The 26197-nt window shown below is 46.8% G+C and overlaps 4 protein-coding genes across 4 annotated transcripts; 3 read left to right on the top strand and 1 right to left on the bottom strand.

The window, feature by feature from the left end:
• Positions 1-649: 649 nt before the first annotated feature.
• DEU56DRAFT_758780 (uncharacterized protein) lies at positions 650-1761 on the top strand (the record flags this gene model as incomplete). The annotated part of the gene is made up of 6 exons (XM_041350263.1): positions 650-673; positions 747-776; positions 899-1008; positions 1077-1107; positions 1160-1244; positions 1454-1761. The coding sequence occupies 6 exons, from the start codon at positions 650-652 to the stop codon at positions 1759-1761; spliced, it is 588 nt and encodes a 195-aa protein (XP_041205099.1).
• Positions 1762-5820: 4059 nt separating this feature from the next.
• Positions 5821-6069, bottom strand: DEU56DRAFT_697578 (uncharacterized protein; the record flags this gene model as incomplete). Its single annotated transcript, XM_041347262.1, has 1 exon — positions 5821-6069. A coding segment is annotated over one exon (249 nt), but the record flags the coding sequence as incomplete, so codon positions are not given.
• A 12594-nt stretch (positions 6070-18663) lies between these two features.
• DEU56DRAFT_742781 (uncharacterized protein) lies at positions 18664-19650 on the top strand (the record flags this gene model as incomplete). Its single annotated transcript, XM_041348964.1, has 1 exon — positions 18664-19650. A coding segment is annotated over one exon (987 nt), but the record flags the coding sequence as incomplete, so codon positions are not given.
• A 4379-nt stretch (positions 19651-24029) lies between these two features.
• DEU56DRAFT_758776 (uncharacterized protein) lies at positions 24030-25416 on the top strand (the record flags this gene model as incomplete). Its single annotated transcript, XM_041350262.1, has 5 exons — positions 24030-24136; positions 24209-24289; positions 24478-24617; positions 24721-24909; positions 25067-25416. The coding sequence occupies 5 exons, from the start codon at positions 24030-24032 to the stop codon at positions 25414-25416; spliced, it is 867 nt and encodes a 288-aa protein (XP_041205096.1).
• Between the last annotated feature and the right edge of the window lie 781 nt (positions 25417-26197).

Below are 26197 nucleotides of genomic sequence, written 5' to 3'. Positions count from 1 at the left end.
ACTGTGACTGCGTGTGGATGGAAGGAACCGCGCTACCAGTATCAGCTCCTTGACGCCTGAGGCGCGATGCAGCCTAGCGTTCGAAGATTCTGTGCAGCGGAGTCGTTCAGGGAGAGTTTGCGGAAAACAGAACGGCTCGTTCACCTTGTATGCGAAGACCATACTTCATCAATAAACTGACGAAGGATACCACACGTCATGCGTCCGCACCTTGGGCCTAAATGTAGCTCTCATCCAACCCAATCTGGCCTTGGGTGACTCCGGCACTTAGAGAGGGAATGTGAAACATAAAATAAAAAACTAACTTTGTGTGCAGTTGGCATATATCATCGAGGTTAGGCGGCATATTAATGCACTGTCGCTCGTCGCCTAAATTATGCACTTAGCAGATTCGAGCATTGCCGGCTAGCATCACAACCACGTACCGAACAACAGACGCCCTGGGAAATTTTGTTGACGGTGCAATGGCAACCTATGATTGCAAAGGACAATCACGCTTACACGACTTGGTACTGCGCTATGGATGCTAGGCGCTCTTGGGTTGTAGGCAGTGTTGGTCCAATGGAGTCCGGCCATATAAAGCTTTTTCTGACGCTAGCATCAGTTCAGTGATTTGGAAGAAAGTACAAACAATCAGAGATTACATAACATGACCAGGGACGGCATCATTGCAGTACATTGCCATTGGTCCTCGACTAGGTGACAGTGGTCACTCCCAACAATTTAATATTTCTTTGCCACGGCAGGTGGGTGTTGCAATACGCACCATCTTGGTGGTAAGCTGACAGGTCAACACAACTGGATTGTCACAATTGTGCATTTGGCGGATTCCACCCAACTAAGTCCGGGTATTTAAAGCATTCTCATATGGCATATAATTCTGATAAGTATTATGCAGATTTTAGATCAGACAAAGCTAGCTAAGAATTTATCGTTTTCGGGTCAGTTACCTGATGAACAGACGAGCAGTAACGTGGAAGAGCGTATGACGATCATACAGTTCGAACCGTAACTGCACATTTGTAAGCAAGTGAATTTCTCCTCTGATTTATCATACACGCTAAATGCACATCCAGCGGCTCAAATGTAGGGCTCGGGGAATTTGGGGTGGGCTGATTTGCCCAGCTAATTTGCCTTGCTAATTTACCGTGAATGACAGGGTGAATTTCAGACCCTCGAAAACGGGGTGTCAATTTGGGTGAATTTGGGTCTGGTTCAGTTCGGCTGGTTTCGGCTGGAACAGTGTAAAAAGCTTAATTTCTGAACACCCTGGCTCGTCATAGTCAAAATATATAAGTAGATTTGGTTGCCGATTCAGACAATCACCGAGAATCCGAAGAATTGTGAAGTTCGAGTCGCAGAAATATTGTAAAAGTATTGTCCTCCCCATCACAAAGCTAAATGCAACAACATCTCAAGGATCAACTAGCTGAACTACGACTCTGTCTTGCAGCATTGCCAGCAGACATACCTATTCCCAAGGAGTCAAAGTATAAATTCTCGAACTTCAGCCCAGATGCTGAATGGGCTGTGGACATTGGCGAGGCTGCTGCCGTCAATCGAGAGCTAGAAGTCAGGTTGGGCAGTCGAGTTGATGGCCTGAAACTTGTTGAACGAGGCCCAGAGATGGAGGCCATAGTCCACGTTTTTGAAACATGGACAAAGAGATTTCCGGGTGATGTTATCCTGGAGAAATGGGTTGACGACACTCTCGAAGCTGCGCGAGGCCTCATTCTTGCCGCGGGAAAAGCTGTGAGTTAAATCTTATTTTTCCGTCCAATAAAATAGACTTACTGATGGCAAACTATAAAGTTGCCAGTCCTTGTCTCGGACTCGAGTTCTACAAAACAAAAGCCAATCAAAGTCAATCATACCACCCCTGGTTGTAGTATTAGACCTAGTATTATGGCAACTACCATTTTTACCATAGACACTTTTGATGGCAATTACCAGCAGCACAACTTGACCTAATCCATGGCATTTGCCTGGCCCTATTTTGCTGGGTGTTTTGGCTTTCACAGCCGCATTTTTTGGATTTTTGAAACTCAGCTATGTTTTCAGTCACAAATGTGTTTTCCACATTTGTCAGATGTTTTGGTATGTTTTATTCCGCAATTTTGGCCTCCAAAAGCGGAAATTCATAAAACACATCCTGTTTTGGTCACCTCCTCATGTCAGGCCTCCCCACATTATTCCCACACTCCGCATTTTCGCATTTTTAGTCACCTACTGTGGGAATTACCCCACAACACCCAAAACATCATCCCAATATGGTATACCACATAATTATAATTATTCCCACACCCTCCCCACCTCACTGCAGCTTCACCACTACACCACAATAGGTCCTCCCTTGTATCTAAGTAGTAGTTTGGTATATACATGTATAATATTATCTAATAAACCGCTTTTTTTGTCAATTTGTGTGCCTGCTCATCCTCCAGGGCCTTTTTCAAACAGGGTAGGGTACAGAACATTTTCGCATTTTTGCCCCTTTGATAGGGGGGTGTTCCAGGACATTCAGAACACATTTATGAGCATATATGAGTAGATTCCCATCTTTATTTCACCCCCTGAAGTGTCCTACATCAATAGATATAGCACATATGCAAGAAAACACAGAATATGTTCTCATTTGATTATTTCTAGGTGAACAGCCTTGTAAAAATGATTCCCAGCATCTATTTAACAATAGGAACAATGTATCAGGAGCCCAGGACCATAGGATAATTCCCTGTTGCATGGTGTGCCCCCCCTCTCCTGGTGGTTTACCCCCTGTGAAAAATTTTCCTGTAGGACCGTATTGTTGATTAGATTACGAGTATTGGATACGAGGCGTAGATGAATAGAATTGTTTGGATCAGACGATTTCGTGTGAGCGCAAGATGTTAATATTAGGGGATCTCCTAGGTACATCTCTTTTATATTATATGTTTTCTCTTTGAAACTTAAAACTCAAGTCCGCTACTTGTGCTTTGTAAGCACGCACGTTCACGCTCTCGGCGCAAACTTATGTTTTTGGCTTGTATAACTCAACACTCCCCCTCAAGCCGAAAACATGCCTAGATCATTAGTAAATTTCCAATGTTTCGGCTTATGTAGTGGCTTCGTTAATATATCTGCTATCATCTCATCAGTGCGACAGTATTGATCGTGAATTACCCGATCTTGAATTTTCTGTCTGATGTAGTGATCTTTCACATCAAAGTGTTTAGATCTCGCGTGGTACTGTGGATCTCGCGCAATCGCTAATGCGGACATGTTATCACCATGAAGAACGGTTGGATCATTTTGAGGTAAATTTAATTCCTCAAATAAATTCCGAAGCCATACAGCTTCACGTGCAGCGTGAGCCATCGCAGCATATTCTGCTTCCGTTGACGAAAGCGTGACTGCGTTTTGCTTCTTTGAACTCCATGTGATCGCACCGCCTCCTAGTTTAAAAACATATCCCGATATAGATATCCGATCTCTCGGGTCGTTAGCATAATCTGCATCCGACCATCCGACAAATCGAATTTGGCTTTGGTCGTGTGCCTTGTTATTTTGATATTTTATTCCTAGTTCTCACGTTCCAGCTAAGTATCTTAGAACACGTTTTGCTGCTACCCAATGTGCTAATCCTGGGTTAGCAGTAAACGAGCTAAGTCTTTGTATAGCATATGCTATATCCGGACGCGTGGCTACCGCCAAATACATCAACGACCCGATCAAAGATGCATACCCGTTACTTCGGTTGCCTTCTCCATCAGTCGCTTCTTTCTCAAGTGTAATTTTTGGATCTAGTGGCATTCCTACTGAATTACATGACTGGAGTCCGTGTTTTGCTAGGATAGACTCAATATATTTGGTCTGTGTGAGTCGGATTGACCTTGTAGGTCTATCTCGTGTGATCTCAATCCCAACAATTTTTCTCGGTTCTCCTAAGTCAGTGACATCAAGGATATTTTTTAATTGCCCCTTTAATCCATCCATCAGACTTGAGTGATCCGCGAATAATAATAGGTCATCGACCCATACGGTAATTATTTCCGTTCCTTCCGCGGTCTTTCTGATGTATGTGCACGGATCAGATTTCAATCGTTTGAATCCGATACTCGTCAGACGGCTATTTAGCTCTAGGTTCCATTCTCGGCCCGACTGTTTTAGCCCATAGAGGGTTTTTCGTAGTCTACATACTCGGCCGGTCCCATCATTGTAGCCCTCGGGTTGCTCCATATATACTTCTTCTTTTAATATGCCGTTAAGGTACGCCCCTTTTACATCCATTTGTTGCATTTCCCAATCAAGGGATGCGGCTGTGGACATAACTGAACGTATCGTCTCAAGGCGTACTACCGGGGCAAAGGTATCTGTATAATCCATGCCCGGTATTTGTGAGTACCCTTTGGCTACTAACCGTGCCTTATATTTGACCACTTCTCCCTCTTTATTAGTTTTCTTTACGAGGACCCATTTGTTCCCTACTAGGGTGCGATCTTTCGGAGGATCTACCAATTCCCAGGTGCCCATTTGCTCTAATTGGGTGAGTTCTGTTCGCACTGCTTCTTCCCACTTCGGCCAGTCATCTGATGATTGTGCTTCTTTCAATGATCTAGGCTCGTGTGGTTCGAAGCTGCCGTTTTCAACAAAGGCCGCGAGAACTACATCCTCTTCATAGAGTTCTTCCTCAAGCTCATGACGTTCATACTCGAGGTAAGCCCATTCTGGCTCTGGGTCATTTAATTGTTGGTAGTCGTGTCTTACCGTTTGTCTTTTAGATTTTCTAGGCATCATTTCATCTTCGGGAGGACGCTTCCTTTTTAAGGGTGAGTTCTCGTCTTCTCCCATCAGATCATCACGCTGATTTTGTTTTTGATGGTCTTCTTTTCCTTTTGTAGGTGATACTGCGTCAGTTTCTGATGACTGCGCGTCCATCCTATCCAACTCCCCCTCGCGCTGTGCATCAGATGCGCTTGGCGTGATTTGTGTTAGGAACTTATAGTTCCTTGACACTCGAACTTGGTGAGTACGGGTATTATAATATTTGATGGCACGAGGTCCGTCTGCAAATCCTACAAAGATCTGCTTTACTGACTTTGGGCTCATCTTAGATTGATTTGTGCCTTCTTGTAGCACGTATACCGGTGTCCCAAATTCTTGTAGGTGAGTTATATTCGGCTTCTTACCATTCCAAAGCTCTTCCGGCGTTGCGCCTTGCAGCGCTCGCGTCAGTGCATGATTTCTGATATAAGCAGCATGAGATACTGCTTCTGCCCATAAAGACTCCGGTAAGTCTTTTTCGATCAACATTGCCCTAGCTAATTCTATTAACGTTCGGTTGAGTCTTTCAGAGACTCCGTTTTGCTCAGGTGAGTACGGTGCAGTTGTCTCTAGCTCAATCCCTTCGTTCTTACACCAGGTTTGTAGATCGTTATTCACATATTCTGTTCCGTTATCGACTCAGAACCTTTTCGGTTGGTCTTGCCAGCGCTTCTTAAGGTACGTCGCATATTGTTTTACTTTTGTGGAAGCTTCATTTTTATTTTTCATGAATTCGACACTGGTCCTACGGGAACAGTCGTCGATAAATGAAATATAATATTTAGATCCACCAATCGACTGTACTCTGGCTGGACCCCACACATCACTGTGTGTGAGTTCTCCGATCGATCCAGAACGATCATCAGCCTTACGCGGAAATGAATCACGCGTTTGCTTTGCCTGAATACAGGCTTCACACTGCGGCATAGGTGAGTTCTCATCAATATTCATACCTTCAACTAATTTTTCCTTGTGCAGTCTTTTTAGACCGCTAAAGGCTATATGCCCATACCTTTTGTGCCAGGTAAGCCAATCTACAGGTTTTTCCTCTCGAGTAGTATATATTTTAGTTATTGGATGTAACTTAGCCTGAGAGTTTAATAAATATAACCCGTTTTGAAGCTTCCCTTTGGCTATTGTGCGTCCTCCGCGCACTTTTAAGGTTACTACGCCGTTACCCATTATGGCATGTCCTCCCTCTCTATCTAGGCGCGTGATAGATAGAAGGTTGTTTGAGGCACGCGGTACATATAATACATTTTTAAGCTTGCAGGTTACCTGCTGCTTATTTACCGTACTTACTAGTTCGACTGTTCCACGTCCCTCAGCCTTAAGGGATTCATTAGATATCCCGCTGACTTTGTGATCCGTCAATGGAACATAATCCGTCATTGCGGATCGAATCTTAGTAATATGTGATGTCGTTCCTGAGTCTGCCAGCCAATCATAATAGCTAAGCTTCTCGTATTCATCACTATTATTAGATACATTAATATGGTCTTCGTCTTCGACCTGATCATTGACCTCGACTACTGTCTGGTTCTCGACCTCGATCGGCTCGACCTGCATCTCTTCGCCAAAAAAGGCAACATCTTCCTCTTCATATTGCGCTTCTTTGGCAACATCTTCTACGTCATCAACGACGTGAGCGTTGTCATTTTTGATGCGCTTTTTGAGAGGAAACTTAGACGGGCCTTGCCCCGCCTTTCCTCCTCCTTTGCTCCAGCAATTCTCTCTAGTATGTCCCGCTTTTCCGCAGTTAGAGCATTGCTTATCTTTGAACCAACACTCAGCTTCGGTATGGCCGGACTTTTTACAGATCCGGCACTTCTTCACATCTTCTCGCTTCCTTTTCCCTAAATTCTTTCCTTTCAAGGTAAGCGCACTCTCGAGTCTCCTTTCCTTTTCCTTTCACATCTTTTTCATTTCGTCGCGAGTTCTCCTCCAAGATAAGGGAGATTAACTCATGTGACGTGATCGTCTTCGTATCACCCATCCTAATCTGGTACGTCGTGGTGAAGGTGTCCCAAGATTCCGGTAACGATGAGATGAGCACGGTGCAGAAGTCTTCCTCCGTCACCAGACTTCCCATCATATGTAAGGTTTCTTGTATTTCCCTCATATTTTTGACATGCATGGGGACGTCATCGCCTTCATCGGCGACCGTTCTATAGAACTTTCGCCGCCATGTGGTGATCGCTTGTTTACCTCGTGATTCCTTCACGATTTTCAATTGATCCCACATGTCTTTTGCCGTTCTGGCTCCAGCTAAGTGAATCATTTGGCTATCACTTATTGACAGCTCAATCACAGTCTGGGCCTTACGGTCTTGCATCTCCCATTTCGCTATGTCCGCTTCCCTCTGTGCCGACACTGGATCTGGGCCACGTGCAGGCTTGGGGACGGTACCTTCGACATACCCTTCAATTCCTTTTTCAAACATGATCGCCTTTACTCGGCGCTTCCATCCGAGCCAATTGGTGTCGTTCAAATGCTCGATCCGATACAACGATGTCAACGATGAACCAGTAGATTGGTCTGTCATTTTAGGGGTTTGATTTTTAGTTAGATCTCGTCTGATATAATAGATAGATATTTATTTGCGCACGCCAGGGCTCATAACCTATTGTTGATTAGATTACGAGTATTGGATACGAGGCGTAGATGAATAGAATTGTTTGGATCAGACGATTTCGTGTGAGCGCAAGATGTTAATATTAGGGGATCTCCTAGGTACATCTCTTTTATATTATATGTTTTCTCTTTGAAACTTAAAACTTAAGTCCGCTACTTGTGCTTTGTAAGCACGCACGTTCACGCTCTCGGCGCAAACTTATGTTTTTGGCTTGTATAACTCAACAGACCGGACCTCAATTGAGGTAGGGGGTCTATTCCTATGTATATTTGAGGTAAGTCTATCATATAGCTGGCCCAGGACACACATAGGATCCTGCTACAGGAACAAAAACATAGAAAATCGCATTTTTGACACTTTTGATGTTTTCAGTATCTTACTCTTGCATAAATAATACATCCTGTTCATATATCATTATCATAGTATATATACTTGCTTTTTGTGACAAGGATCAGCTCAAAATAGGCCAGAGGTTTGAGTTAGTGTGAATACTTGCTATTTCTACTGATAAGGATCCCATACTTTCAATACATCAAAATTTAATAATCAGACACCTGGAGTAGATTTCAAATATACTCAGTATCATAGTCCTAAATGTACAGAACAATCCTACAAGAATTGAGTGCTGAGGAAGTGAAATAGATAAGAAATTGAGTGTGGGAAAGTTCAAAGACCCAAAACATCGAAAATGGTCAGTTGAGCAATAGTAGCATTTTGATGCTAGGTCAACTCAGATATACACCACATCCCTTCCACCACCCTTCAACCTCAGGGCAGTATGTAGTATATGTTCCTTTAGTAGTCTACAATGTATCCTACATATTGTTAATAAAATATTTGACCTGTATCATATATAAATGTAACTTTGTGTGAAAAGATGTCAATTGTCACTTTTCACACATATGTGGTTTTACTTGTCATTCAGTCAGTCCTTAATGGATCTTTCTAAATCTTCAGATCTATCATCAGGGGCATATATAGGACATATCCCAGGTCTTTGATTACTTATCACAGGCTTGATTACTATGTAGGCTTCTTATCAGTAGAAAAGCCCCTGTACATCATATATCACATTTGCACCCTATGTAGGGCTGATCCTTGGCACAAAACATATTTGTGAATGTACTACTGATCATATATGAGCAGGTCTGGTCATTTGTGCAAGTGTAAGGGGCTACAAAACATCAAAAGTGTCAAAAATGCGATTTTCTATGTTTTTGTTCCTGTAGCAGGATCCTATGTATGTCCTGGGCCAGCTATATGATAGACTTACCTCAAATATACATAGGAATAGACCCCCTGCCTCAATTGAGGTCCGGTCCTACAGGAAAATTTTTCACAGGGGGTAAACCACCAGGAGAGGGGGGGCACACCATGCAACAGGGAATTATCCTATGGTCCTGGGCTCCTGATACATTGTTCCTATTGTTAAATAGATGCTGGGAATCATTTTTACAAGGCTGTTCACCTAGAAATAATCAAATGAGAACATATTCTGTGTTTTCTTGCATATGTGCTATATCTATTGATGTAGGACACTTCAGGGGGTGAAATAAAGATGGGAATCTACTCATATATGCTCATAAATGTGTTCTGAATGTCCTGGAACACCCCCCTATCAAAGGGGCAAAAATGCGAAAATGTTCTGTACCCTACCCTGTTTGAAAAAGGCCCTGGAGGATGAGCAGGCACACAAATTGACAAAAAAAGCGGTTTATTAGATAATATTATACATGTATATACCAAACTACTACTTAGATACAAGGGAGGACCTATTGTGGTGTAGTGGTGAAGCTGCAGTGAGGTGGGGAGGGTGTGGGAATAATTATAATTATGTGGTATACCATATTGGGATGATGTTTTGGGTGTTGTGGGGTAATTCCCACAGTAGGTGACTAAAAATGCGAAAATGCGGAGTGTGGGAATAATGTGGGGAGGCCTGACATGAGGAGGTGACCAAAACAGGATGTGTTTTATGAATTTCCGCTTTTGGAGGCCAAAATTGCGGAATAAAACATACCAAAACATCTGACAAATGTGGAAAACACATTTGTGACTGAAAACATAGCTGAGTTTCAAAAATCCAAAAAATGCGGCTGTGAAAGCCAAAACACCCAGCAAAATAGGGCCAGGCAAATGCCATGGATTAGGTCAAGTTGTGCTGCTGGTAATTGCCATCAAAAGTGTCTATGGTAAAAATGGTAGTTGCCATAATACTAGGTCTAATACTACAACCAGCAAATGCCATGGATTAGGTCAAGTTGTGCTGCTGGTAATTGCCATCAAAAGTGTCTATGGTAAAAATGGTAGTTGCCATAATACATAGGTCTAATACTACAACTACGGCTGATCATACTCAGATACCCGGGAAACGAAAGCCCAAGGTTCAGAAGCTCGATAGCCATATATTGGCAACCTTCGATGATGACTGGTATATCAGTGCTGGCGAAGACGAGGACAGTCGAAAAGGTGGAGCAAAGATGCATCCACTGCTTCGCATGGTTTCGAAGCCTTGCCATTTAGCAAGTGATCCCACTGGGGAAAAACTTGTTCGGTGCATTGCCAGCCGTGGCTGTAACATCACCTGGTCATGGCCAAGAGCTCGGCAACGAATCATGAAGCATGCTGCCAATGAGTGTCCGAGTATGGCGAGGGAGTGGCGCAAAGAAGCTAGGGATTACATGGCTTCCAAAGCTGTACGAGGGAAGGGAAAAGGTGTGGTCCTAGAAGCAGGGTCAAAGTCGGACTCGGATTCGAATGACGTCATGCTATTGGAGGTGGAAGACCGGCCGATGAAGAAACCAAGGATGGAGCTGCAGGTCGTTTCAAGTTCAAAACAGGTTGCGTCATTCAACAAGAAGTATGTTACCGAAGGTCATAAAGCACTAAAGGAGAAAGGTGACCAAGCACTCATGCTACTTGTGACGTGTACGGGAATCCCACCACACATCATTGATTCAGATGAATTCAAGGCTTTTTGTAGCATTCTGAATGCCAACTACAAGCCTGCCTCTGCAACGACTCTTGCCGATACACTAATTCCAAACGAATCTGCAAGAATAACAAAAATGATTTTCAACTATCTGAAAACACAACGTGATCTCACCATTACGTTTGATGGTGGAAAAATCCGGAAGCCCAAATCATTCTACACTGTTCATGTCACCACTGCTGACAGGCGAACCCTTCTGCTTGAGCTCGACGACGCCTCGATGCTCAGTCATACAGCCAAATATATTGGAGAGTTGTTGGAGGGTGTAAGTCCAATTTGTACCCCGCTCGGTGCACAAATGTAAAGCTCACCTTAATGTTGCGATAGGTCATTGCCGATATCGGGCCCTATAACTTCTCCGGCTCATCGTCAGATGACACTGGAAACACGAAAAACTGCCGCAGAGATTTGTCGGCAAAGCAGCCTTATATCTTAAACCTCCAGGATGCATGTCATTTACTATCACTGTGCTCCAAGCAAATATGTCAGCTGCCCGAATTTGAAGAGGTGAGTGATACTTGTACTCGTCAAGATTCAGGCTAATGACTCGGACCCTACCTGCAGGTCTCTGACCATCTTAGAAAGATTTTGGCTTTCATGGACAAGTCAGGCTATGCAATGGAGCACTTCAACTATCATCGTGGTGTTCTTAAAATTGGCCGGGGCCTAGAGAAAATCAGCAAAACTCGATTCGCAAACATTCATTGGTCTGCGGCCTCACTGCAACGCTGTTTGCCTGCAATGCAAGCCATAGTTAGCAATCCGAGTCTGGGGATTGACGTGAAGGTAAGATACTATGTACCGTTTTGATCCAAGTAACAACTCGCAAACATCTGCGCAGGGATGAAATCATTTATTCGAGGCGAACACCACAGATTCGCTAATGTTTCAAGTTGCCTTAGCCAAGCTTGTAGCAATTACGGGACCATACGCGAAGGCAATTCAGTGTCTGGAATCTGCGCATACAACATGCGCAGACGTCTATCTGTACTGGCTTGCCATTGTCGCACAAATGGAACAACTCCTTCGAGGCAATACAATTTGACTGCGTGAAGAGACCAAATTGGCCATTCGCGCGATTACAAATGCGCGGTTCAATCAGATGATCAACGACGCACCAAATGATCCATATATCACGGCATTTTTCTTGCACCCAGGTAGGTGGACAACTCGTTGCAGTGTCGTCACAAAACTGATGCTCTGAAGAACACCGAACTGCACAGATCTACAAGAATATCAATCCTCTTGACCTGCCTCCCATCCATTTGACGAAAGCAAATGGGGCATACAGTATTGTGTCCCCCGAAGATTCAATCATGAAGAGAGTTGGCACGAGCCTTCAGCTCATGCTCAAGCACGAGTATGGTGATGTTTATGATGGGGTAAGGTCAGATCAAGCTGCCGCGAAGCTTATGAAAGAGAGAAATCCCCGCTTCGCTGGATTGACTCCACGAGAGGCTCTGCAGGCATTGAAGGTCGAGCTCAAGGAGTATCACAAAGGAGTGGATCCTTTCAACCGTAAGATTCGCAAGCACAAGAATGTTCGAGACTGGTGGTTGGCTGTTCAAAAGGACGAAAACGCGCGAGTCCTTGGGGTAACATTTGTTCAATATTTTTTTTTTCATTTGACTCACTCTTATGTCCAGGCCCTTGCAATCAAGTTATACTCCGTCGTACCAGTGTCGATGGCTGACGAGAGGACAGTTTCAACAATCACATGGCTTAACAGCCCCACTCAGAGCAGCCAAGACATCTCAACATTAAAAGAACATATACAGATTCGTCAGTGGCACCGCTGGCAAGCCGACGTGAGCGAAGAACCAACAGTCGCTCCTTCCGTCAAATGGCGAGATATGTATGCAACCATCCACGGTAAACCTGAGACACCACCTGTCGTCCCGCCACCTATTCGACCACCTATCGTGACCGTGGACGCCATTTCGAGCTTGACCAGCGAACATCAAGGTATATGTTCAGACTCGGATGATGAAGATGGGGATTGGCGTGATAGCGCGGACCATGTGGGTTTAGCTGGTGTGAAAAGCACGGAGTTCAATGTGGGTAAAGACATTGACATATCATCCACGTACCTCCTCGATATTCTGTCAGACCACCCTGTACAGCCAATGGCTGCTCGTGGAGGTCCGTCGACGCCAAAGGTGGTGGCCAGGACTTCGTCCTCGACACCGATGGATGATGAGTGGGAGGAATGGAAATAAGCAGCTTCGTTGTATATTACGGTCAATTAGACCAAATTCACCTGCAAATCAGCGCAAATCAGCGTCAAAGAGCTATGGGTGAATTTGAGTGAATTTGCTGTCATTTACACTCGTCATTTAGGCCTTCACAATTGGTCGTGCTAATTAGCCGGTCAACCAGAGCGGGATCCCTAATTCCCCGAGCCCTACTCAAATGACAGCGCTGGCTCAACTACCGGTCCTATACTGTACAGGACCGTAAAAGCGGGTACACGCTCGACACCCAGCGAGACTCTGAACCCAAAACACCAGTCGCGGCTCTCTTTCCTCGTTGCTCATTCGTGACTTTCTTTCTAATGTTTTTTTTCTCCACAAGGGAGGCACACCTGCTATTGCACTCTTTGCATCCAACTTCCGGTACATTTATGTGGTGCATTTTGGGGCGTCTTCTGTCATAAAGCTCATGTGGTTGGTCTCGCGTGAAGCAAGTAACACGAGGTATATCCAGGATCGTAGTTCGCTCCACACATGCTGGTGCAGCATGGAATTAACGCTGTTATGAAGGTAAGTATCTCCTTACTCCTTCGCTTTACTTGTCTTCTTTGGCTATGCTGCGCCAACGCGCTCTATTGTATTGCATATGCTCGTGTTTGGAGCCACAGTAACGCGTGCTGTCTACACTCACTCCTCACCCTCAATAATACAATGGCCACTCCACTTCACGGTACCAAGGCTAGTGCCAGCGCAACACCAGCGAGGTTATCTAATATTGGCGGCGTGGCCACACCTGCGACCTTGCAGACCACAACCACAGAAACTCATACTACAACTGGCAGACCCCTACCCCGCTTGGAGCTGAGCTTGTCGCAGAGGTTAACTGTATGACGATTCCTTCCGATTGCTTCCTACGCCCCTTGCGCACACGACAAAGAGGTCCTGCATCCCCCCCCTCAGCTGCTTGGTGATCCTTGCCAAGTCACTCCTGTTTCTCGCTCCACCACTCGCTCACTTTGCTTGTCTCGTATTTGTACGGCCCCTGCAACATCGAGGTGATAAAGGGATGAATCATACAAAGTACCTTTCAACACAGTCAAGGGGAGCATGTCGCGATCGGCTAGCCGCACGACGACGCCAAGCCGATATTCTCCTGATATAATATCTTGATAAACCGTTTCTATACTTAGTCTATATGCTCATGGCTCGTCGAATTCTCGTTGAGATACCCAATGGACACAGCGACTCGTCAGAACTGTGATCGCTGACGTGATGGCCTGGTACCTTCAATTTTTCTTGACATGCGGGATGGCCCGTGCACTACTATATGTCAGTAATAATTGTAGATTCGATAACTTGCATTGACAGTAGCGACCAACTGGGGTCGGGGACAGGCACACAAGTGCCGCTACGATGTTACATTGTCCCGCGTTAAGAGAGGTTGTGCAAATATCGTGTGCCAACGACTCATTCTGTAATTTATATCACTTAGGGAGGGCATCATCAGCTATGAATAGGGACCAGAATAAATCTGAAGGATACTATGGTAATAAAATACTGCTTCAAGTCAATATAGATGTCGCATCAAAACAAGAACAATGACAAAAGTGAAATACCCGAAGACATCGACGAAAAACGCTAGCAGCAGAAACACGACTTGCCACCTCCGTGTTCCCCAGTGGCTACCTGTGCCGCTACTGGTTGTTGTTGCTGTTGTGTGTTGGGCTGCTGTGTAGCAGTGGGGTCCTGTGGATCATCATCGACATATTCAGCACGTATTATATCTGAATCGTCATCAGCAGGAGCACCCGCTGCAGCATTGCGCTGTAGATATATGCATGAGACACCCAAGACAGTAATAAAATCGACCGAGCGCACCTTTCGACCCCACGCGAAAGCAACTTTGACGACGGGTTGCCAGGTGAATAAGTGTCGGACGTGGGCTTTGAAGGTTGCGGGAGCAGTGGCAGGTGGCAGGGCGGTGGGTGGTGTGAGTGCAGGTGCAGGTGCAGGTGGAGGAACCGGATGAGGACTCCTTGTCACAGCGGGCCTGAGTTTCTTGAAGCGCCCCGAGCGCTGCTGAAGTTGTGGTCTGGACATTTGAGGATGCTGTCATGAATGGTGTATGAGTGAGAAATGAACGATAAAATGCACTGTTGCACCCACGCCGTGCGTTCCACGGAAGAAATCAGGTTCTGCATCATACTGATCTTGATCTTGCCCCGGAATCTCTGCCTGCACAAATTAAGTCAGTAGCGAAAATGTTGAGGAAGGAAGTACATGCGCCAAGAATACGGTCATCACGAGCAGCAAGCGCACATTGTTCCTTGAAGTCTGAGTGAAATGCGAGTGAGTCTCACAGCGTCAAGTGACATCATTGAAAACTGGCTGTTGGACCAATCGAGGGAGCTGGCCTTCTCAGTTTCGTCGATGGCGTCCATCATGTGTTGATGTGATGCGAGGGCTTCCTCGACTTTACCTGCCGAAAGGAAAGCCTGACAGCGTTTCTGGTGTGCAGTGAGCCAGAAGGACTCAAGATCCCAGCCGAAGAGCTGAACGAAACACTCAGTTATGGAATAAAATTGGGATGCGTCATGTCAACGTACCACGACAAAGTCATCGCATAGATCAGGGATGATTTTCGATGGGAAAGTGCTGGAGTTGACGGCGGCGGCGGCGAAGTGGTCAGCGGCTTCGTCGTGATGTGCGCCATCTAAGGCCTTAGTTCCGAGCTGAACGCGTAGATATGCCTAATGTGCGTGTTGCAAAGATCAGTAGCGATAACCGAGCATAGCCGCATGATACTTACTTCCACGACGCGACACGCGAGGGTATCATCATTCGGACGAGCGGCAGCTAGCTCTTTGATGAGCAGCATTGCCTCGTCATGTTGATCTGCATTGAAGAGGGCAATGGCCTGGAATATAAAATGGAGCAGAGAGCATGTGAGACGAACTTGACCAAGCTTGATCAAGAGAAGAAAATGGATGGTTTGTGAATCTTGGTTCGTGAACATAGATGCGACGTCAAATGCTACCCTCGCGTCCCGGACATTGCCTTTTCCGCAGAGGGCAATGGCCTTGGAGATATAGCCTGTCATGGAGGGCTTAATCCTGATGGACTATATTTGAAAGTTAGCCTTTCATAAGAGGGCCATGATTGGTCCGTATGACTGACCTTGATTGCATCCTCAAGGGCACGGTCCCAGTCTTGTTTTCGTGCCATAACGCATGAGCGATTGGCATAGGAGGTATGGTTGTTGGCGTCGGCGTCGAGCTCTTGCGTGAACAGCTGTTCAGCGGTAGACAAGTCCCCAGCTATGCATGGATCATCGAATATCTGCATGAAGCATGGTCGAATTGCGTGCCACGAGTCAAGGATGGAAACTCACGTTTGAATGAAAACCCTTGCGTACTTCCCACTCTGAGATCTGATTATCTGCACCTCCGCTGAGGATGTTATTGCCATCTACGGAGAACGTGATACATGCCCGACTGGATGAGTGCTGGAAGATGGCAATGTTTCGTCGATCTAAGAGCCGCCAGAGATGGACGTGGTTGTCTTGGGATGCGGAAGCAACGAGCGTGCCAGCAGGATTTACGGCGATGGCGTTGATTATATCAGTATGGCCCTTCCAGGGATGACCGACCTTCTCCCAGGTTGATGTATCCCACTCTTCTATGGCGTCATACGCGGCAGAAAGAAGGCGTGTGCCATCGGGCATCCATGCGAGTGAGTTGGAATCTATCAAAAAAGTATGGGACAAGGGGGAACGCTCGTGGGAACGATTTGGGCATTTTCGCGTAGCCCACATGGCCCCGGTTAGAGCGAGTATTTCGGTTGTGCAGGTTATCTCGCTTAAACCTCTTTTTGGAAATATCGCGTGGTTTTTTCAAGCGCCGACTCAGTTCCAATTTCTTCGTTCCATACATAGGCAGCACCCCTGTGTTTTGCACAGCTGTTGTTTATGTAGCCTGTGTATATACATAAATTAATTATTGAAAATTCAAATGGGAGGGGCAAATTCTGACAGATATGAGAAACCACCGTGGACAAGCAAACCAATGAATTCAATTCAATCTGACTGAAGGAACAGTGATAGGAATGAGTGCTATTGACCAAACACAGAAGTTTGTTTTATATACATGACATGAAATATTTATTGAAATTGAAATAAATGAGAATGGGAGAATGGGAGAACCCAAAGTATGGGAGAACAGGAGGACAGAAGGATGGGAGGATGGGATGACAGGAGGATAATGGGACAATGGGATGATGATGGGAGGACTATGAGAGGATGATGGGATGACGACAGGAGGACAACGACAACAGGACAATGATGTGAGGACTATGAGAGGACAACAGGACAACAACAGGAGGATAAATGGGACAAGTTATTATCTCAAAAATATAATATATTTCAAAACCTGCTATTATTATTAAGGAATTGAGGTGCCACAGGCACCTCCCAAAGGAGCGCGAAGCGCTCCACTGCCTTCCTGTGCCGAAGGCACAACGGGTGTGGACTCGTCTATAAAGTAAGGCGCGATGTGTGGGAGCGGTCCTCGCCAGCTCGCGTGGTTTTCGCCTATTTCGCCAACGTCGGATGTTTCGCCAAAGGCCACATGGGAACGCTTAGCTCGCTTAAACCTCTTTTTAGAAACATCGCGTGTTTTTTTCTTGCATAAGCTTACTAACTGAGAGAAAAAACCTTCCAAGTTGAGAATTTCGAGAGGGAAAATTTGACGAAGTCCAAAATTCCAAAATACAACCAAAACGCGATATAGTGGACAGTGATCCGCACGCCTACTGCGCTCCGGGGACAACACGGACAAACAACACAGCTTTCCTACCATAGGGGAGTTGGTACGAGAAAAGCAAAATCATTACAACACTTTCATTACACAATTCATTACACAATTTGGCTGCTGCAACACAAGCAAATTGATTAGCTTTCTCGAGTGAAATTGCCCTCCCCTGCAGCCAAGTGTAATACACCTTTTTGTGGGTTTCATTATAAAAAATGATAGAAATGGGCAAAAATCTGACTTGATTTATGTGTTCAGGCAACTCATTGCACTTGCTAAACAACGATTCAAATAACGAACATGGATCAGGATATACCCGTCCCGTGAGTCGCCAACTGTATATTGCTGCATGCAAGGTGCACAATGCTAATCTCTGCACGTCACTTTGTGCCATTTAGAAATCAAGATCATATCACACCAGAGCGCGATCGTCACTCCCAACATGAACACGACAGACTCAATCGGCTTCAAATGACGTCTCCCAGCAGACGTAATCGCCGCCATGCTGCTCATGATAATCAGGACAGGCCTCCGCTTCCTGCACCACAGCCAAATTTTGTGCCGGCTAATTTGCCACAAGCGGGGCCTGTTCCGCGACCTTTTGCATGGCAACCTCCCCCAGATTTCCCCCATCAACCTCTGCCAGTTGAGCAGTATCCCGGCTTGCCACGAAATGCGATTGCACGTGTGCAGCATGCTCATCTTCCGCCTCGAGTTGATTATAATGCGCGCTTGAACGAGCAAATGAATGAGGCTCATAACAATAGACGCAATCAGCGTAATTTGCGTCGACAACAGGAGAGAGATGAGACAAGACAGCAGGCACAGGCAGAGCTTATGGCAGCTGGGATGCAGCCCCCGCAGCAACCTCAAATCCCTAATGAACCTATTATTCCTCCACCGCTCGAAGCAATTGTTCCGCCTCAATTTGCAGAGCCTGCTGATCAAGATGTTCAACCTGCCCCTCGCATGTTTGGCCCTATTCATTACGAGGGTGAAGTTGGTCCTCACAACATCCAAAATCCGCTGCCCTACTTCGCTCCTAACCCTGCACCACCATTACCTGCACCACAACCAAATTATCAGCCATTCAACATAGCATTTCAGCACCATCTCCAGGTGGAGGTGATGGAACATGAGCGGATTAGAAATGCCATGCTTCATAGGCAAGCACAGGAGGAATTTCATCGACAGCAGATTCAGCGGCAATTACAGCAGCAAGAAGCTGAACGCATGCATAGACAAGCCCAGGAGGCCTTTCACTTGCAGCAGCAGCAAGCCAGGCATGCACAGGATGCTCTTCACCTACAGCAGCAGATAGCTGAGCAGATGAATAGGCAAGCTCAGGATGTTCTCCAACTGCAACAGCAGGAAGCCCAGCGGGAAGCCCAGCGGATACATCAGCAGGATGAGGAAGCCCTTCAGCAACAAGAACACCAAATAGCCCACGAGGAGGATGTTCAGAGAGCAGGTCAACAGGCAGAAGAAGACCAACAACATCATGAGCAGGTAGTTCGTGAGCGAGAGGAGCGTCTAGAAGAGGCACTGCAAGAATACAATGATCCGGAATCTCAAGAGCAGCATGCTCAGGACGAGGAAAGAAGAAGGAACAGACGGCGAGAACGTCGCCAGCAACGCAATGCAGAGGATCAGAACATCAACCAGGTGTTCGCTCAACGCATTCCTATCCCTGATGGAGGCCAACCATACACAGAGCCTGATGAACCTCATTCTCTTGGTTCTCTCGATGCAGAGTGTCCCAACTGTCACGCATTGCACTTTTCGTCTGAACGACTAACCGCCTCCCCCCCGACATGCCCACGCTTTGGTATGTGCTGCTTGCAGGGCCAAGTCAGCCTTCCAACCTTTCCAGCATGGCCACCCGAGCTGCAGCAGGCATACACAGACCGCACATTTGTTGATAATATCCGGAAGTACAATAGCGCTCTTGCATTCACGTCGGTGGGTGTGGATCTTGAGCATCGAGCTCTCCAAGCCTCTGGCCCAAATGCTTTTCGCATCCACAGATCACTTCACCACCTGATGGGCAGTCTCATTCCTGAAGCAGGTGTTCGGCCTTCATATGCGCAGCTCTATATTTATGACCCAGAGGAAGCCACCAACATTCGTGCCATGCGGCCTGAAAATGAAGGTCTGAACCGTCATACTCTCAGATTGTTGCATGATATGCTGTATCGAAAGCATCCATATGCTCCTCTTTATAAGCAGGCCTATCAAGTCATGCGAGAGAAGCCTCCAGAGCAGCACACAGAGGTTCATGCACGCATTCACTTTCAGCAGGGCACAGATGGGCGAAGATATAATCTTCCCACTGCTGATGAAATTGCTGTGATCATCCCTGGTGATGGATCCGAGGAGGTGTCTGACAATCGTGATATCATCCTACGACTTCAAGGGGGTCGACTCGAACGCATCAGTCAGCTTAGCCATGCATACGCCACCCTTCACTATGTTCTTCTCTTTCCTGCTGGTGAGGAGGGCTGGCATCTTGACATCCCTATGAACATAGAAGAGGGTGGACGTGGACGCGCAAAGAAAGTCACCCAGCTACTTTACCACGCCTACCGCCTACATACTCGCCCTGCTCACATTGACCACAACAACATCTTTCGTGGCGGAAAACTATTCCAGCAATATGTGGTCGATGCCTGGGCTTCTATTGAACAAGCAAACTTGAACTGGATCAGGTTCAACCAAAAGAAGCTCAGGGCGGACTGCTACCAAGGCCTGACAGACAACATCGTCAATGACGGCATGCAAGATTTAGCTGAGACAGGCCGCACCATCATCCTTCCCTCCTCCCATGCAGGAAGTCCTCGGTACATGCACCAGCTGCTCCAGGACTCCTTAGCCATTTGCCGTGCCTGCAAAAAGCCAGATCTCTTCCTGACGATGACCGCCAATGGGAGTTGGCCTGAAATTACTAAAAATCTCCTGCCAGGTAAGAATTTATATTTTACATGTTATGCATGACTTCATTACTGACGATCACTCACACAGGCCAGAGCACTGTGGACCGCCCAGACTTGGTGGCTCGCGTATTCCATCTGAAGCAGCAGGCCCTCTTGAAGAAGATTCGTGGAGGCTTCTATGGAAAGGTAGCAGGATTGGTGTACACCATCGAGTATCAAAAACGCGGCCTGCCTCACATGCATCTCCTCATCTTCCTGGAACCAGAGTACAAAATTTGCACGGTAGAACAGATTGACTCCTTCATATCAGCTCAGATTCCCGATCGAAACATCCATCCTAAACTCTATGAGGCCGTGCAAAAGTATATGCTGCATGGCCCTTGCACTGTAGAGCGGTGCTTGGAGAATGCACGGTGCAAGAAGCACTTCCCAAAGTCATTCACTCCCCAGACCTTGATGAAGGATGATGGTTATCCAGAGTATGCGAGACCTGACAATGGTCGTACCATACAAAAGAATGACACTGTCTTCACCAACAAAGATGTCGTTCCTCATCCTCCGCAACTTCTGGCGGAATTTGACTGCCACATCAACATGGAAGTCTGCGTTTCGATCAAGTCCGTCAAGTACATTCATAAGTACATCTACAAAGGAAATGACCGTGCTACTTTGGAGATGAGAGGAGCTGTGGACAAGATCAAATCCTATCTCGACACAAGATATATCAGCTCTAATGAGGCTGCATGGCGCACCTTTGAGTTTGCCATGCACCTCGAATGGCCCTCTGTCTACCGGTTGCCGGTCCACCTCCCGGATGAACATATGGTGTTCTACGACCCTGATGATGATGCTCAGGATGTTCTTGAGCGTGCAGCAGTCAGGGAGACTCACCTCACCGCATGGTTCAAAGCCAATGCCGATGAGAATATGGTGGCGGCTGGAGCTCATGATTTCCTCTACCAAGATTTCCCCTCAAGATTCGTCTGGACCAAGAAGGCGTGGAAGATATGTGAACGTGCAGTGGCAATAGGAAGGATGTATGCCGCTGCACCCGGCACCGGAGAGCGATTTTATCTGAGATTGCTTTTGACTGTGGTGAAAGGTATGATATCTGTGATGATTAGTATCAATCAAACTTACCGTGTTTTCAAAGGCGCTACCTCCTATGAAAACCTTCGTACCGTTGATGGAGTTGTCTGTGACACTTTTAAGGATGCGTGTCGGCTCAGGGGTCTGCTTGATGATGATAATGAATGGATGCATTGTTTGCAGGACGCTTCTCACATGTGCACTGGACATCGCCTGCGTAATCTTTTCGCAATCATTCTCATCCGCTGCAATCCTACAAGCCCTCATGAGCTTTGGAACCGCTTCAAGGATAATTTCTGCGACGACCTACGTCGTCGTCTCATTCGCAATCCCTTCGACATACCCGACCCTACCCCAGATGAGGTCCTCGACTTTGGTCTCTATATCATCGATGGCCTCCTCCGCAAAAATGGAACATCATTGGAAGATATGCCTCCCATGCCTGTGTCTCAAATGGCAGCAAGATGGGGGGGCCTTGGAGGGCAACCAGCTGATTGCTGAGCAGCTCCAGTATGACCAGGAGGAGCTTCAGGTGATGGTGGATGCAGGAGTACCATCTCTTAATGAAGAGCAGAGGGCGGTCTTTGATGCGGTGGTTGATGACGCAATGCAACGTAATGAGCAAGCACCTGGACACGCGCACTTTGTCCACAGTGCTGGTGGATGTGGCAAGACATATCTCTGCAAGCTCATTGCTTCAAAACTCCGTGCTGAAGGCAAGATCGTCCTATGCGTGGCTTCCTCTGGCATTGCCTCTCTCCTTCTTCCAGGCGGACGTACAGTTCATTCACGACTCAAGGTCCCCATCCCCATTCACGAGGACAGCTCATGTCGCATCAACAAAGGCGACATGGTCCATGAGCTTCTCAAGGCCACATGTCTCATCATCTGCGATGAAATTCCAATGTTGCACCGTCACATCCTGGAATGCCTTGACCGCACATTACGCGACCTTTTGGGTGTCAATGCTGATTTCGGAGGAATAAGCATGCTCTTTGGAGGAGACTTCAGGCAAACTTTGCCGGTGGTGCCTCATGGATCCAGGGAGCAGATAGTGGGTGCTACCTTTTGCAGATCTCGCCTATGGCGGAATCTTCGCATTTTTCACCTGAAAAGAAATATGCGGCTCGGTCAAGATCCAGCTTCAGATCAATTTGCGCAATGGCTCCTTGAGATCGGAGCTGGTAGGGACACAGGGGTAGACGGCACAGTGACTCTCCCTGCTCGCATGCGCTGCAATGACAACAGCATCCGGTCTCTCATAAATGCCCTATACTCTGACCTTCTGCTCCCTGATCATCCTCCCCTGGCTGACTCCTACTTCCTGGACCGCACCATCCTATCTGCAAAGAACACTGATGTGGACGAAATCAACACCACAATCCTTGACTTATTCCCTGGAGAAAAGACGGTCTTCACCAGCTCAGACTCGGTGAACGAGAGAGATTATGACTACATCCCCTTGGAATTCCTTCACACCCTCACTCCATCAGGCTTCCCTGTACACAAATTGGAGGTCAAGCAAGGTGCTCCTCTTATGCTTTTGCGGAACTTGAACCCCTTGCAGGGACTCTACAATGGAACCCGTATGATCCTCCTATCTTGGACCACACGTGTTCTCAGGTGTCGCATCCTCAGGGAAGGAAATGATGGTGTTCACCATCAAGAAGAGAACACTGTGCTGATTCCTCGGATCACTCTGGATGCAAGTTCTGACGAAAACCCGATTCCTCTCAGGCGTCGTCAATTCCCAGTTTGTCTTGCATTTGCCATGACAATCAACAAGGCTCAAGGTCAGAGTGTCAAGTGGGTCGGGCTTAATTTACGTACTCCTGTGTTCAGCCACGGACAGCTTTACGTAGCTTTGTCTCGCTGTACTCACCCAGATAGAGTGTTTGCTATTTTCCAAGAGCATGAAGAAGGGACAAATTCGACGAATGTTGTATATTCAGAAGTGCTTAGAGGACTGATTGATATTGTTTGATTGACAAGTTGTGTACTTTTACATTGCATAGAATTTAGAATTTGTAGTTTTACATGTATCAAAACCCGCTTTAAAATTTTCATGTCTTTTGTTCAAATGTGCTAAGAATTCATTGTGTGAAAAGTGCTATGATATGTAAGAAGGACTCGGAGTGGAGTGCAACGCACTCCACTCACTACTTGTGCCGAAGGCACAAGTCAAGGTGCCGCAGGCACCTTGAGCAGAGCGTGAAGCGCTCTGCTGCCTTCCTGTGCTGAAGGCACAACGGGTGTGGACTAGTCTATAAAGTAAGGCGCGATGGGTAGGGACGCGCGTGCAGCTCGCATGGACGCCACATTTGCTCACATGGCGTCCACGTTTGCTCGCGTGGTTTGCGCTTAGCTCGGCAAGACCTCGATTTGGAAAGTCGCGTGGTTTTTTTCGAGCACCGACCGTGCACACGACACCGACACGACCGACGCTGCGACGTCAACACGAACTAGCCCAACCCTCATGCTAGGCCTCACAATTCACCTGCCATCACTTCCCGACACCTCCCGTCATCTCCAAATACCTCCTGTCGTGTCCTGCTGCCTCCCACTAACACTAACAGCATGACTATTCACAGCACTGCCACCTCAGCGCCTGATACCGGCTCCGGTGCGTGTTTTGCCGTGTCGCATGATGCGGAGCTGCCTGCCACGCTGGGCCATGTCGACGGGTGAGTTCTTCTCTTTCGTTTTTCGTTTTATTTCAAATTTACAGTAGCTACTATACTAAGTACTATCCCCAGTGCTTCCCCAGTGCCTGGTGCTGGCACGTTTTTCGCTGTGACGTCCGACTCCGGTGCGGCGCTGCCAGGCCATGTCACCAGGTGAGTTCATTCGTTTTTTTTTCTCTGTCTGATTGGTCCCTTACAGTAGCTACGAGGCACAATAGCTTCCTTGAGCCAAACCCAGCTGCCGACTGGAATGCCAGGGTTCTGCAGGGTCTCGACACGAGTTATGCTGCTTGACTGCAGCAACGTGCCGAACGACACCATATTCTTATCCCAGCTCTCAGAAAGCCTGACCCACCCATCACCACATCCACCACTCCTCCAGCACCTTCACGTGTGACTGACTGGGAAGCTGAACTTCGCTTCCGGTTTTCGGAGAGTCACCTGGCGCGTCTCGAACGGAGACAACTCAGTAATCCATACAGTAAGATCTCCACTCGACGAGAGGGTCGCCATGCAGCAGAGCAGCGACTTCACCACATGCAGCAACAAAATGCAAAGCTGGCCAAGAGAATGACCCTGGGCAGATGAGCAACATGTGCATGACCTCAAGCGTAGTGATCTGGACTGGGATGTTGTTCGCACACGCTTGGATGAGGCAAAGGAGCATCGGAAGCAGCGTGATGTTGCAGATGCTTGGCGTACACACATCCTTGAGCAGAGGAAGGGGAAAACTTGGGAGCAGCGCCGTCATCTTGACCAGGTACTCAAGGAGGGTCCTCCCCCTGGCTGGAAGCCTTCTTGATATTCACATTTGTCTTATAGTTATTCCTATAACATGCTTTAATTTTTTGTTTGTGAATATTCATGCTATGACATCTTAAAAATATAATATATTTCAAAATCTGCTATAATTATTATAAGGTGATACAGGCACCTCCCAAATTGAAGGACATGAGATGGCAGAATGGGAGACGGGAGGACAGGAGACAGGAGGACAGGAGACAGGAGACAGGAGACAGGAGACAGGAGAACAGGAGACAGGAGACAGGGACAGGAGACAGGAGACAGGAGACAGGAGACAGGAGACAGGAGACAGGAGACAGGAGACAGGAGCAGGAGACAGGAGATGGGAGAACGGAGAGCAAGAGATTGGGAGAGTGAGAGATTGGGAGAACAGGAGAGCAAGAGATTGGGAGACGGGAGAACAGGAGAGCAAGAGATCAGGAGAACAGGAGAGTGAGAGATTGGGAGAACAGGAGAACAGGAGAACAGGAGAATGAGAGAAATGGCAGAATGGGGGGACGGGGAAATATGAGACGGGAGAACAGGAGAACCAGAGAACGAGAAAAATGGAGAACGGGAGAACGGGGGGATGGGGAAATATGAGATGGGAGACGGGAGAATAGAAGAACAGGAGAACAGGAGAATCAATAAAGTATAAAACAACACAAAAATATGTGACTGGGGGGACGGGAGAATATGAGATGGGGAGAACTAATAAATTATACTATAGTACAAAATGTGAGACTGATTCCTCTGCCAGCAGGATTTGTGCAATGTATGATAATTTTTATTAATTATCAAAATATACAAAAATTCAAATTCAAATTATGATCTCAAAAATACAGTATATTTCAAAACCTGCTATGTTTATTAAGAAGTCAAGGTGCCGCAGGCACCTTGAGCAGAGCGCGAAGCGCTCTGCTGCCTTCCTGTGCCGAAGGCACAACGGGTGGTGGACTAGTCTATAAAGTAAGGCGCAATGGGTGGGAATGCTCTAGCCACCTCGCGTGGACGCCACGTACTGCCACATGGTTTGCGCTTACAATCAGTAAATTACCAGGCTCTGTACAGATCTGTACAGATCTGGACAGCGCGCCATACGTACAGCTTGGTCCCTACTAGCTAGTTTGCCACAGTAGAACTTTTGCTGTAGATCTCTGCACAGACACCCACAGACCCGCCCAGTAAGGACCAAAATAATTCCTCTGTCCGTCTGTACAGATCTGTCCAGGATGTTTGCACAGATACTCACAAACCACTCAGAAGGGTGTTAAATAT

This window comes from Suillus clintonianus, assembly GCF_016758775.1.
Source record: "Suillus clintonianus strain FC179 chromosome Unknown DEU56scaffold_76, whole genome shotgun sequence".
Classification (NCBI taxonomy): Eukaryota; Fungi; Basidiomycota; class Agaricomycetes; order Boletales; family Suillaceae; genus Suillus; species Suillus clintonianus.
The sequence above is the reverse complement of the archived record's forward strand: the minus strand, read 5'-3'. Positions and strand labels throughout refer to the sequence as shown.